This window comes from Mytilus galloprovincialis, chromosome 4 (genome assembly GCF_965363235.1).
Source record: "Mytilus galloprovincialis chromosome 4, xbMytGall1.hap1.1, whole genome shotgun sequence".
In the NCBI taxonomy this organism is placed as follows: domain Eukaryota; kingdom Metazoa; phylum Mollusca; class Bivalvia; order Mytilida; family Mytilidae; genus Mytilus; species Mytilus galloprovincialis.
The window spans coordinates 26,901,026-26,915,307 of NC_134841.1; the positions used below are offsets into that span (position 1 = coordinate 26,901,026).

General features: G+C 31.1%; 1 protein-coding gene across 1 annotated transcript in view; it reads left to right on the forward strand.

Annotated features, from left to right (window-relative positions):
• Nucleotides 1–14,282, forward strand: part of LOC143071738 (elongator complex protein 1-like) — a 42,996-nt gene that overhangs the window by 18,470 nt on the left and 10,244 nt on the right. The window contains exons 9-22 of the mRNA XM_076246258.1: nt 1,303–1,426; nt 1,992–2,085; nt 2,505–2,726; nt 3,382–3,552; nt 3,831–3,927; nt 4,264–4,431; nt 5,309–5,415; nt 6,215–6,312; nt 9,500–9,553; nt 9,858–9,960; nt 10,260–10,449; nt 11,136–11,294; nt 12,331–12,462; nt 14,025–14,110. Of these exons, the coding sequence (XP_076102373.1) occupies nt 1,303–1,426; nt 1,992–2,085; nt 2,505–2,726; nt 3,382–3,552; nt 3,831–3,927; nt 4,264–4,431; nt 5,309–5,415; nt 6,215–6,312; nt 9,500–9,553; nt 9,858–9,960; nt 10,260–10,449; nt 11,136–11,294; nt 12,331–12,462; nt 14,025–14,110 (1,805 nt within the window). The remainder of the gene's footprint in view (nt 1–1,302; nt 1,427–1,991; nt 2,086–2,504; nt 2,727–3,381; nt 3,553–3,830; nt 3,928–4,263; nt 4,432–5,308; nt 5,416–6,214; nt 6,313–9,499; nt 9,554–9,857; nt 9,961–10,259; nt 10,450–11,135; nt 11,295–12,330; nt 12,463–14,024; nt 14,111–14,282) is intronic.

The following is a 14,282-nucleotide window of genomic DNA, read 5'->3' on the forward strand; positions in this document are numbered from 1 at the left end:
GAATATTAGAATAAAATTTAAAGTTATGGTTAAGTTTTTAAACTACACTATAGGAAACTGTGTTCAGTCAGTTATCCTGTTTAGTGATGAGCTGTTTAAAAAGCCGTCAGTGGTACCAAAGCATAATGAAGAATATTGCAAACTTAGAGCATTGGTGCCTTCCTTTATCACATAAAAACAAACGCTTACAACTTCTTATCCCCAGCTAAGTATATATCTGGGATTTTGATTGGTTATCACGCGTCGTTACAAAACCCATAGCCCCTGGGTGTTGCTTACCCATATCCCCGGACGTTGCTAACCATTATCCTAGGGAACTTCACGCAAGTTTTCCTCGGTTCCATGATTGCTACTTGTGAAATATTGAATTCTGTAGATTATCCATGATGTTTGTAATTAAATATTTTATTCATTAACAATGGTGTCCTATTATGCCAATCATTTACATTCATTTCATTAAATGCATCACTAGACTGCCACATTTTCAAGGAATGGGACTACTGACCTAGCAATGCAAATGAACCACGTTGACGTCACACCATCTATGACGTAACTCTCACAACATTGAGCTCCAAATTTGACTCAATCCAATTTCTCTGTCTCCGTATTAAAAACGTCTTATATTTGACTACCTGTAGGGTTCTATCAAAGGTAGTACCCTACAACACATAAAAAATATGCAAAATTTCTAAATTTCAATAAAACTTTTTTTAGATAATGAAAAAAACTTCACGTTTTCACGTTACACTTTGTACCCGAATTTTTATAAAACTCGTCTGATTCGGACTAAGACCGGGGATAAATTCATAATCTACGTTCGCATCCGTAGATATAGATATATCGGTACCCTGTACACCCTCCGGCTACGCCTCATGGTGTACTGGGGTACTTCAGGGTGTTAAAATATCCATATCTATGGATATGAACGTGATAAGTCTATAGCCTAACCCAATTAGTGCCGAAACCCTGAAAGAAACCTGATATGTTACCATTCTTCACTTTGTAATAAGTTTTCATTAGAACTATATATGAGTTAACTAGTAAAGTAAAATTGTAGAATTTTTACAAACCTACAGGTTTTATTTCTCTTTGTGTCATAATATCTTGAAAAATCAAATGATGAACACATATTTAATGTGATCCCTTAAAGAAAAGAATGGTGTCTACTGTATGGCATCCTCTTAATTATGTAATGACTTATCAAATTGAAAATATATTTGATCACTATGATAATGACTATAAGCCTCACAGTTTTGTAATTAAGAATATTCTAATGCAATTTTTTTTGATTTTTTATAATAGACCTTCAGGAAGTCTTGTTGCATCATCAATGAGAAAACCAAATCGCCATGAGATTATTTTCTTTGAGAAGAATGGATTAAGACATGGAGAGTTTACATTACCGTTTGGAGTTAAAGAAGTAGAGGTATGTTATTATGCTGTTAGCATGCATTCAATTGCTATTTACATGAAAATTTCATGAATACTTATCTGCAAATTTATATGGCAATTTTTTCCCCACAAGAGGATTTAATACATATCTTATGCATGTCATAAGTATTTTTGTCTAATCTACCAATGTTTGACGTGAGTATATATGTGGCTCCAACCTCTGAGGGTTTGGTGTGTGACATTCTGATCTGACTTGATTTTAATGGACCAGTTACCTGAAAACTTTTTAAATGTTCAAAAACGACTGACTTAAAAAAAAAATATGACATTTTGATCGAAAAGGTGAATACCCTATTATATATATAGACTTAAAAGCAGTTTTCACTACATTGAATTAAAAGCTTACCTCTATAAAAGTAGGTAATTTCAAAAAGATTGATATAAAGTAGGAAGATGTGGTAGGATTGCAATGAGACAAATCTATTTCTTTATTGGAGTATGATCTTGTTAGCACCACCTTGTACAAAAATGTATTTATTTTGTTTAATATCTGACTCATATATAACATCTTGAACAGATAAACCTATTTTCATTAAAAGGTAAAAGAGGTTCTATGGAACATTGATTCTACTGTACTGGCTGTCTGGTGTGAAGATATGGCTACAGAGGATAAAATCTCCAGTAAATCTTATGGTATGCATATATCAAAATTACTAATAATATAGCACAATATATAGATGAAATTTTTAAAATTATAATTTTATTAATTGTATCTGTACGGCTAGTAAAAAAATATGTTATTTATATACTGTTATTCTAAGTTAATGCAACACATTGCAGTCCTCCCTGAAAATAGTTGCACATTTTCATTTAAGCCATGTATCAATATAAACAAAGCAGCAACAATTTTTTTCAAGGAAGGGAGAAGGTGGTTTAGCACTAAATATAAAAATGTATCTGCGTTACTGGAGATATTATTTTTTCCTTTCATATAAAAATGAAGATTTGGTATGAGATCCATTGAGACAACTCTTCTCAAGAGACCAAATGACACAGAAATTAACAGCTATACGTTCAGTATTTGTCAATGAAAATATTTATTTATTTTTCAGTACAACTATGGACAGTTGGAAACTATCACTGGTACTTAAAACAGAGTTTATATTTTAATTCTGACAAACCAACATCTGTAATATGGGACCCTGAACATGCCTACAAACTTCATATTGTGTCGTCTGCTGGAAAATACTCACAGTTTACATGGTCCTGGGCCACAAACTGTAGCTGTGGAAAAACAGAAAATGATCAAGCTCTTGTAGCTGTTATTGATGGTGGTGAGAAATATTAATTTTGCATGCTGTCATTGTGTTTATGAAAAAAAATGTAAAAAAGAAAAATATGGTGTGGTACTATATAAAATACAAATAAATATGAGGACATATAAGCTGAATAATTATAGTATAACTAATCGCCGTATTTGAATATCAAAAATAAGACAACGCGTAACCGAACGACGCATGGATTAAACGAGTGCGCAGCACGAGTTTAATCCATAGCGGCGTTCGGTCACAAGTTGTCTTATTTTTGATATTCAAATACGACGATTAGTTATTCTTTTTATTACATTGGCAAATGGCTTTTTTTTTCATGAAATTAATGTAGAAAATGTAAGGAACTATATCTTTTTCCTACGCATTGACAATTTGTTTTGATCCGACATTATCGTCGTCTTGACAACGCCTATTGTTGTATGACGTCAGAGAGTGAAATAACCACGTTTATTTCACATGTGAAATTATCGGTTTTTATTTAACTGGGAAATCAATGTAATTCATTGCAACCAATGTAATAAATTGATTTAGACTGAGACTCCAGAAAGTATCTTAACACATTTGTTTATGAAATGTTATATTCTATTGTGATCAAATAATCAAGTTATTTTATGATTCAACTTTTTAATACTATTTATCTTGGGGGTTTATTTTACAGATCAAGTCTTGTTATCACCAATGAGAAATATGGTTGTGCCACCTCCTATGTCTGCTTATAGTTTACAATTACCATGTGCTGTCAATCAAGTGATATTCTGTTGTCATGGCAACACCAACGATTTGGCAGTCCTCCTTGAAAATAGTCAGATAGCAATGTATACATTTAATGGTAAGTGTTTTTATTGACTTTCTATTCTCATTTGAGGATTTTTATTAGTAAAACCCATGTTGTGTTTTTAAACTGCTTTAAGAAAAAACAATTATTTGTTCATGTTCTCATGATAATTGCTTTCAGTTTGTTGTAAGTGGCCTAAGTGAAATGTACAATCTATCAGTTCAACAACATTTTTAGTTACAAATGTATATACAGCATATCTTTGTGAGTACTACATGTATCCATACATCTTCTTGATTTCTCCTTGTTCTGATTGTCTGCTATATTTACAGAATCTCAGACAGTAGATGGCACCGTAAAGTTTGATGGAGCTGGAGGTGGAAGTTTTGCCGTCTGCTGTAAAACTCCAGTACTCAAAGGCATTTACAGGTTATTTTCTCTTTATTTATTTTTAAAAACAACAAATATATACAAAAAAAAAAGATTATTTTACCTACTTGGACAAATTTTTGACTATGTATGGCAAATTTTACCAGATTTTATGACATATATAAGGTGTCAGTCCAATTTTATTTTGATTTCAAGTTTTTTTTTTTTTTTTATTTCATTCAATTGTGAGATAAATAGTTGCTTATACCTACATCATTTGATCTCTGATAGATGTTTGTCTCATCAACAATCATACCACTTCTTATTTTATATTTTTTGGTTTCACAATATGTGGAATATAAATATATTTATATACCTGATGATCTTTTTTTATAGGATTGAGGGTCTGCCTGAGGGTTTTAACCAGAATCCTTTGTCAGTTAGTCATGTGACCTGGTTGAATGAAGATAACATTATATTGGTTTTAGTTGACCAGTCCATTGGTGACCACTCTATTATCTGTAATGGAAATATTCAGAAAGAAGATGCCATAATCAAGATAAGGTATTCTAGTGTTTTTTTTGTTTGTTTTTTTTTCTGTGATAAAAAATTAAAAAAATCTATGTGGGCCTTTTTGATTATACTTGTTTTGTTCCAGTTGGCTCATATAAGTTGTATAGGGCATATTCAAATTTTGATTTATTCATTTATAATTGCAAATATACAACTAACAGCAATAATGCGTGATACATCATTTCTGGCATCATGTCTTTCACTGGACAAGCTCGTCAATTTTACACGTCTTTATAGCAGCGTCATTTAACATAGAAGTCATGTCTGTATCCTTGATCTATTAAAAGTATTCCAGCAGGTTTTTATCAATGTTATTCCTGTACATATTGTAATAAGATATTACCTGTAAACATTAGAATATAAGATTTAATCATAACATTGTTCCTACCATTGCTTTAGTGTCTTTATTAACAGTATTTTTCATTTGATTTTTGTAGTAAATATTTAAGTCTATATTTTTTTTGTTATAACCATTTTACATTGTAATAGTAATAATTGATAATTGTTATGATGTGCAAGAACAAATTAAATGAAAATAAGCTATTTTATTGCATAGCAATATAATATTTCCCACAGAAACTAACCAAAAGTAAGGGTGCAATATTGCACTAGTGCAATAAATCTTTAAAATTAATGACGTCATCAACGACAATATCTTAGTTTAAACCAATTTTTACTTTCAAATATTATATTTCTATACAATAAAAAGGTTATTGCATGAATATTGGGGAATATTGTCCCTCATAGAACATATATTGCACTCGCAAGATCGTGCAAAATAAAATTCTTCTCAAGACAATATTCCCCAATATTCATGCAATAAACCTATACTATAAGATTAAAATAAATATATATTACCTATCCACAGTTCAACATCAGATTTGGAAGATCATGCATTCAAACTTGCTGTCAGTAATGATTCAGGGCATGTTGGTATACAGTTACCCGATGGCTCCTTACTCAAATATGATCCAGGTAAGCTATTGCTTTTGATACTTTTACAGCTGATTTCATTCGAGTGTGTAGCCAAAGGTATTATCTTTGGTTAGCTTGTGTGTTAGCTGAACCATGAAGTCATTATTAGGTCAGGTAGACTACCCTTTTTTCAAAGAAGCCTTATCCAACAGACAGATATATTGGTTATCTGCTGGACTAGTCTTGCTACTCTTAAAGAAAGGTAGTTTACCTGACCTAACAATGACTTCACGGTTTAGCTAACAAGCAAGCTTACCAAAGATATTACCTTTGGCTTCACACTCAATGAAATCAGCTGTAAAATATAATGTTTTGAAACCACTGTATTGTATATATATGTTTTGTAATTAGATGCATATTCCTGTACATATTTTGCACTCTCTCTGTACCTATAATGGTTTACTTTTATAATTGTTATTTGGATGGAGAGTTGTCTCATTGGCACTCATACCAAATCTTCCTATATCTATGCATCTGCAATGGTTATAAGAATAACGATATTGAACTGCAAAATGGTAGTATTTCGCATTTTTTATTTAGAAGTAAATAAATACAAAGGATGTAAAAAGATATCCCTTTAAAGCAAAACATGTTACTCAATATTATTTATGATAAGTATAATGATTTTTAGCTCACCTAGTGAGCTTTTCTCATTGCTTGGTTAACTTTACAAATATCTTTTCGAACTAAACTAGTGGGCTAAATTTAACAAAACTTGGCCACAATTATCATTGTATCTTGTTTTTAAATTGTCCTAAATAGAGAAAATCTGATAAATGTTTAATTTTATATTTTACAGTAAATGAAAGTATAATGCCATGGGAAGATAACTCTGGACAAGAAATAAATTTTCCACTTCCATGTACACAGATGGCAGTTTGTGATATAGGTGGTCAGGTAAATTTCTTAAGTTTGAAATATAGTTAAAAATGATTTTAAATAAAACTTGCATTATAGGTTTAACAAATCAATGAAGATACTGTATAAACCAGAACTGGGGTTAATTCAGGTGTTCCAGAAATGCAAATTCCTGTTCCTTTGGTATGTTGGTTCTGTTAAAATCAGTAGATGGAGAAGGCGAGTTAACAACATCATACTGAAGGGGTTTGACAATTTCTCCTTCAATTCAAAATAAAATTATTGCTCTTTATTTATTTTAATACTTTAAATAGATTTATGTTTAGCTTATTTTCCTGTATAAAAGTTTTTTGCTTCAGTTTTTTTTTTTATACGCCTGTTTATGGGACATATTATGGTATACCATTGTCTGTCCGTCCGTTGTCAACATGTTGGACAATAACTCAAAAATGATTGAACCAATTCGCTTGAAACTTTTGTGAATTGTTAATATCTATTGACTTCAGCTCCCTTTTGTGTTTTATAGATTTAAGATTTTTAAGATTCCATGTTTTGGGTTTTTTCATTAAAAAATGGTGATTTTCCAGTTCACGATAATAACTCAAAAACACTTTCACCAATTTACAAGAGACTTTAGTGAATTGTTTGTATCTATTTCCATGAGTTCCCTTTTGATTTTTATAAATTTAAGATTTTACGTTTCTGAGTTATGGGTTTTTATTGTCGAGCCTACTTTTTGTTGCAGAAAGCTCGACATAGGGATAGTGATCCGGCGGCGGCGGTGTTAGCTCACTTCTTAAAAGCTATTTATTTTAGAAGGTGGAAGACCTGGATGCTTCATATTTTGTATATAGATGCCTCATGTTACGAAGTTTCCGTCAGTCACATGTCCATTGTCCTTGACCTCATTTTCATGTTCAGTAACCACTTGAAAAAAAAGTTCAGATTTTTTGTAATGTTAAATTCTCTCTTACTGTAAGTAATAGGATAACTATATTTAGTATGTGCGTACCTTGCAAGGTCCTCATGCCAGTCAGACAGTTTTCACTTGACCTCGACCTCATTTCATGGATCAGTGAACAAGGTTAAGTTTTGGTGGTCAAGTCCATATCTCATATACTATAAGCAATAGGTCTAGTATATTCGATGTATGGAAGGACTGTAAGGTGTACATGTCCAACTGGCAGGTGTCATCTGACCTTGACCTCATTTTCATGGTTCAGTGGTTATAGTTAAGTTTTTGTGTTTTGGTCTGTTTTTCTCATACTTTATGCAATAGGTTTACTATATTTGTTGTATGGAATGATTGTAAGGTGTACATGTCTAGCGGGCAGATGTCATCTGACCTTGACCTCATTTTCATGGTTCAGTGGCTATAGTTAAGTTTTTGTGTTTTGGTCTGTTTTTCTCATACTTTATGCAATAGGTTTATTATATTTGTTGTATGGAATGATTGTAAGGTGTACATGTCTAGCGGGCAGATGTCATCTGACCTTGACCTCATTTTCATGGTTCAGTGGTCAAAGTTAAGTTTTTGAGTTTTGGTCTTTTTATCTAATACTATATGTCATAGGTCAACTATATTTGGTGTATGGAAATATTTTATGATCTATATGTCAGTCGTGTAGGTTTTATTTGACCGTGACCTGGTTTTCACGGTTCATTGCTCAGTGTTAAGTTTTTGTGTTTTGGTCTATCTTCTTAAACTATAAGCAATAGGTCAACTATATTTGTTGTATGGAAGCATTGTTAGCTGTACCTGTCTGCCTGTCATACGGTTCAACTGACCTTGACCTCATTTTCATGGTTCATGTTAAGTTTATGTGACAGTCGTAATAAAGCTTTATATTTAGGAGTATCAACATAATATCAATGATTAGTAAAGAAGGCGAGACATTTCAGTGTGTGCACTCTTGTTCATTAAAATAAAGTGTTTTTTTTCCAGTTTTCAGACTGCTTTCTGCAGTTTTCATGAAACTGGTGAATTGTTTATATCCATTTACGTAAGCTCCTTTTAGATTTTTAAAATTTTAAATCTTACATTTCCGAGTTATGTGATTGTATTCATAAAAATGGGGATCATTTTCAGTTTTCCGTCAATGCTTTGATCGGTTATCATGAAACTTTGGTGACAGGTTTATATCTATTAAGATAACCTCCTTTTAATTTTTTGATGAATTTCTGATATGACATTGAGATGTTATTGAACTTTCTTCTTTGAAAAATCGACGGGTGTATTATGCGGTTATGGCACAGCAGTTTATTATAATTTTTCCTAAGATAAGAAATTGTTACTACAGTATTATCATAAAATTACATTATGGGATATTGAAATTTACTGTGAAAGTACTTTAATTCGTGGGTATCAATTTTCGTGGTTTGAGCCATATTTACATGTTCGTGGGTTTTTAAATACGTGGATTTCAGTTTTCTTATAAAAAAATAATTGAAAAATTAAAGCCTTTAGAAATAAAGGTTACAAATAGTCTGGATTGAAGGACATTGCAAAGTAAACATTGACCTGTGTAAATCGTAGTGACAACACTAATTAACCCAAGATAAAGTGATCAACAGATTAAGGACCATCAAAGGTGTTAATTAGGCCATAAACATGTCACCTAAAGAAATCAGTATCATAAACAAATGCTATAAACGTATCTTGAATTGTCAAATAATTCTTACCAAAATCAAGCCCAGCATGAAATTATCATTTCCCATATGTACGAGAACTATTAGGATATAAAATGAACACTTTATCATACTAGCATATCAATACCGGAAATCTGACTTTCATCGAAAAAAAAAATATTTTTATGAGAATTAAAAGATCAGAAATTGTACTGCTAGGGTTATTAAAGATTAAATGGGTATAATCCTGCATGCAGTTGTAGTTTTGTGACTGCTATCAAAGTATTCTCAGATTCGAGGATATTCAATATATTCTCTAGATATTATCAGTAGTCAAACCTTCATGGGGATCTTTCCATGTCTTGATTTGGACAATGGTCGTTTTATTTCGTTGGACATTTAAATTTGTGGATAAAGTCGTCCACGAAAACCACGAAAATTGGTACCCCACGAATAAAAGTACTTTCTCAGTAATAGATGTGCCAAGAGTTAACTCCCCTTAAACTGTATCCAATGCTGAATAAGACTATAAATGTACAAGACTTAGAATTGTTTTTATCTAATTCAAATTTTATACAGATTTTTTGTTTTTATAAAGGAAGTTGTGTTAGGACTCACAGACAGATACAGATTTTATGTGAATAATATTGAGGTATATATAAACATGTATTTAAATGAGAAAAACTATTAAATGACAAGTTAATTTAATATAATTAAAGTTAAAAAAAGAAAACAACAATGCACAATTGATACAATGGAGACTACATGTAAATTATGGGATAGATCCACAAAATTCAATTAGTTGGTTGGATTTTTTTTTGCTTGAGTGTATTTCTAATACATTTTATTCATCATTAGCCTTTTTAAAAAAAAAAACAACAATTGTGTGTTAAATATTTTGTATGTAGTTGAAAATTTTAAATAACTTACTTGTGAATTGAATGGATCTATTACAGGTAGCTACAAACTGTACATCCTTTGCCTTACATGATGAATTCCTGCTACTGACCACTTTGTCTCATACATGTCGATGCATCTGTAGGAAAACTAAAGTGGATGGTAAGTTATTTTACTCTGAGGCAGTTACTTATGGGGAGACAATCAGATATGGAACAATGGTGCTTTATTTCCTGTTGCTACCAAACAATTTAATTTACTGGGGAGAAAATAATGCTTTTGTTATTGCCATATGAAATTGAATCACAATATGTGAATTTTATCTGAAATATTTAATCAGGTTTAAGTGTCATGTTCTTTTTTAGATGAATTGTTGTTGCATTAACATGATTAGAGAGTAAGTGTTTTTAAGTTTAACTATTTAACATTTGCTAAATTAAAAAAAAATGTTTTGATTATAGTATTGCCAACCTTATCAGACGGCAAAGAACATCCCTTTGATGAAAGTATCCGGAGAGTAGAACGAGGGTCTAGAATTGTACATGTAGTCTCAGAGGACACCAAACTGATCTTACAGATGCCTAGAGGGAACTTAGAAACTATCCATCCAAGAGCTTTGGTACTGTCAGCAGTAAGGAAAGCACTAGATAGGTCTGTCAAGTATTTTGATAGTTGATATTTTGTCAAAGATAAACAAAGGAACAGTGCTTTGATTGCTGTTCTTTGTCTCAAAGTAACAGTGTGACCTTCAACACAGAGCAAAACTAATGTTCTATTTTCTACCTAGCGTCAGATAAGGAAAAATAGTGCATGTTTTGGTTAAACTTCATTCTTGTTTCCCTTACACTTTATGAGAGTCTTTTTTTTTGGTTCAAGGTATGAAGTATGACATGATAAGATTAGTGGAAGAATTATAAAAAGGGATATAAAGTTAAGGATGTCAACTTGGTGTAGAACTACTACACAAGTAATAGACATTTTAAAATCCCTCTAATTTATTATCTGGTATTAGATAATAGTTTCATTACTTATATCTCATTTACTACATTTACAAATAAATAAACAATAGTCTAATCGTTCAGTTGATAAACACCTATTTGATATAAATTACTACATAGTCAAAACACATTAAACAACAATACCATTTTGTAATTGTAAAGAAAACATGCAATATTTAGTATGAACATTCAAAACATTATAACTTCTTCAAGGGGAGTTCAAAAGAAATAGATTTTACAAGAAGAATGTTCTATCAGAAAATTGATGATTCAAGTATCATTTTAGTATTCGACTTGGTGTTAAGCTTGGAAGTAATTATCAGTAATATTATTTTACAGAATGAATTTTAAGGCAGCAATGATTTTAATGAAGAAACACCGGATAAATCTGAACCTAATGTTTGATCACAACCCAAAAGTATTCCTGGACAATGTGAAGGAGTTTGTTCAACAAGTGGAGTCAGTTAACAACATCAATTTATTTATCTCAGATTTATAGTAAGTTACTGTGTATTTATTATTATTCGTTGGATACCAATTTCGGTGGATTTTGTTGGTACAGGTGAACCATGAAATTGAATGTTCAACAAATAACAAATTTTCTATAGGCTTGTATACAAATTTTGAAAAAACCTTGAAATTAAATATCCACAAAACATGTAAGTTTTCCTTAATCCACGAAAATTTGTAACCAGGAGAAGAAATGAATCCACAGTATTCATTTGTAGAGTGAAATTTGTTTGAAATGGATCCTTCTGGGACTAATTTTTATGGTCCCGCAACAAAGTTGTCGGGGACATATAGTTTTACCCTTGTCCGAAATTTCCGTAATTCTGAAATTCCGTAATTTCGAAATTCCGTAATTTCGAAATTCCGTAATTCCGAATTCCGTAAATCTGTCATTCCGCAACAAACCATTATATGTTTTTTTTTTCTAAACGGCTTTAGATATTGGACTGATTTTTGGAATGTGTGTTAACCATGGTGAGTTACAGATCAAGTATGAGTTTTGTTCCGCTTCACTAATTTTTGTCGAAATTACGGGCTTTGGACTTTGAGAAATTGTTGAAAATCTCAGTTATAAATGTTTTTTTAAGGCCTTAAGATTTTGAGAACATTTAGTATATGTGAGACTACCATCTTGTTAGTGTCCCCCATGTGTTGTTGAAATTGTAGATTTTTCAAATTTTTGGAACAGGGCCATTCTTGTCGTTTTGACACATCTTGTTTTTATTATTCCTGATGTCAAATAATAAAGAGAATTCTCGAGGATAGCTATTTCCTTGGAAAAAGAAATTATATGGAAAATTGCATTGTAAGGGGTCCTATACCTACAGTTTTGTTAGATTTTATTAGGAGAAAAACAGTTTAAAAGTACAATAAACAATAAACAATCATAAATAAAGTGGTTCACACTAAAAAAAAAAAAAATTATATACAATGATGAAAAAAAGAACTATTAATTAATTTTTAAATAAAAATGGTTACTTTAATTATAATAATAAATTTTCTGAAAATGTATTTGAAATTTCAGTGCAGAAGATGTAACTGTGACAATGTATACAGCAGCCTATCAGAAAACAGCAGACGACAAAGAATTCCCAAATAAGGTTAATACTGTCTGTGATGCTGTTAGACAAGCATTGATTGATAATAATGAAAACAAGTAAGTTTACATGAAGAATTATTACTGATGTTTTATATTGAATATTTGTTGTGAGGGCTAGTATAAAGGATTGACAAGATCATATACAGAAATGTAATTTATTATATAAGGTATGAAAATATCATTTTCTTTACAATAATTTTTTTCTGAAATATCATAAAAATTCATGCAAAAAGTATCTAATGCACAGTTTTGAACACTATTGAAAACATATAAATGTCATTTACGGTTTTTTTTTCTAAAAAGTTTTAATAACTTGTTTTAAAAATTTGAATTATTTTAAGTTAAATGAACTTCTCATTGATTAAACAATATCTAAATAGTTTACTCTTTTTCTAGTTTTCATAAACGGGAAGCTTAATACAAAAATTTATGATAAAAGAGATGATTTTTCATTTCCTATTGTTAATTATCCATTTTTAGATGGTGACGTTCCCTTGTCACCATCTTATGGTGTTTATATATCTCAACTTGTACGATTCGCTCGTGTATGTAACAATGTATTAGATTTTAGCGAGAGAAATTTATGTATTACTGAAAAATTATTACACCAGGGTTTTCGATATCACAAACTGGTCAAAACATTTACTAAATTTTATCACCGGTATAAGGAAATAATTCGTAAATATAACTCAACATGCAGACATCTTATACGTTCAGGTATTTCACATCCAAAATTTTATGGAAATATTCTTTATAAAGCACAAAAATGTCAGTATTCTCCTCAGAAACTAACAAAACCTTTAAATAGACTTATTAAAAGGGGATATAGTTACGATACTGTTGTCAGGTCATTAAAGATTGCATATTTTGGCTTTAACATTGATTCACTGATAGGGTCTTTGCATCGGAACTAAACACATTTATTTCTAAAAAAACAGTTGTTGGCATGACACGGGTTATGTTCTTCTCATATATTTTATGATAGTATGATACTAAACCCCTAACGGGAGGGATTGTACCTGATATTCATATGATGAAGACATAATCTTTCAATCAGTTTAATTGAGGTCTGGAGCTGGCATGTCAGTTAACTGCTAGTAGTCTGTTGTTATTTATGTATTATTGTCATTTTATTTATTTTCTTTTGTTACATCTTTTGACATTAGACTCGGACTTCTCTTGAACTGAATTTTAATGTGCGTATTGTTATTGTTTTACTTTTCTACATTGGCTAGAGGTATAGGGGGAGGGTTGAGATCTCATAAACATGTTTAACCCCGCCGCAATTTTGTGCCTGTCCCAAGTCAGGAGCCTCTGGCCTTTGTTAGTCTTGTATTATTTTAAATTTTAGTTTCTTGTGTATAATTCGGAGTTTAGTATGACGTCCATTATCACTGTACTATTATGCATATTTTAGGGGCCAGCTGAAGGACACCTACGGGTGCGGGAATTCTCGCTACATTGAAGACCCATTGGTTGCCTTCGGCTGTTGTTTGCTCTATGGTCGGGTGGTTGTCGCTTTGACATATTCACCATTTCCTTTCTCAATTTTACTCTGTTCATTTATCATTTCCTTAAAAAGACAATATTAAATAAAATCTCTATTATATCTGTTTCAGATATTTACTGTCAATACTGGTGACCTATGTAAGGAAAACTACACCTGAACTAGAGAAAGCATTGCTTTTAGTAAGAGCACTCAGAGGTTTGTAAATTAGGAAAACTTAAATGTTACCTTAATAAGTTTTCAAAACAGATTAAAAGAGTACTAGACTGACTTTATCAACAACAAAATAGTTGTGAATCATCTTTTGAACAATGTAAAGTTGATAAATAAAACAATAGACCTTTAGTTAATTATTAAGAAACATTTGCAA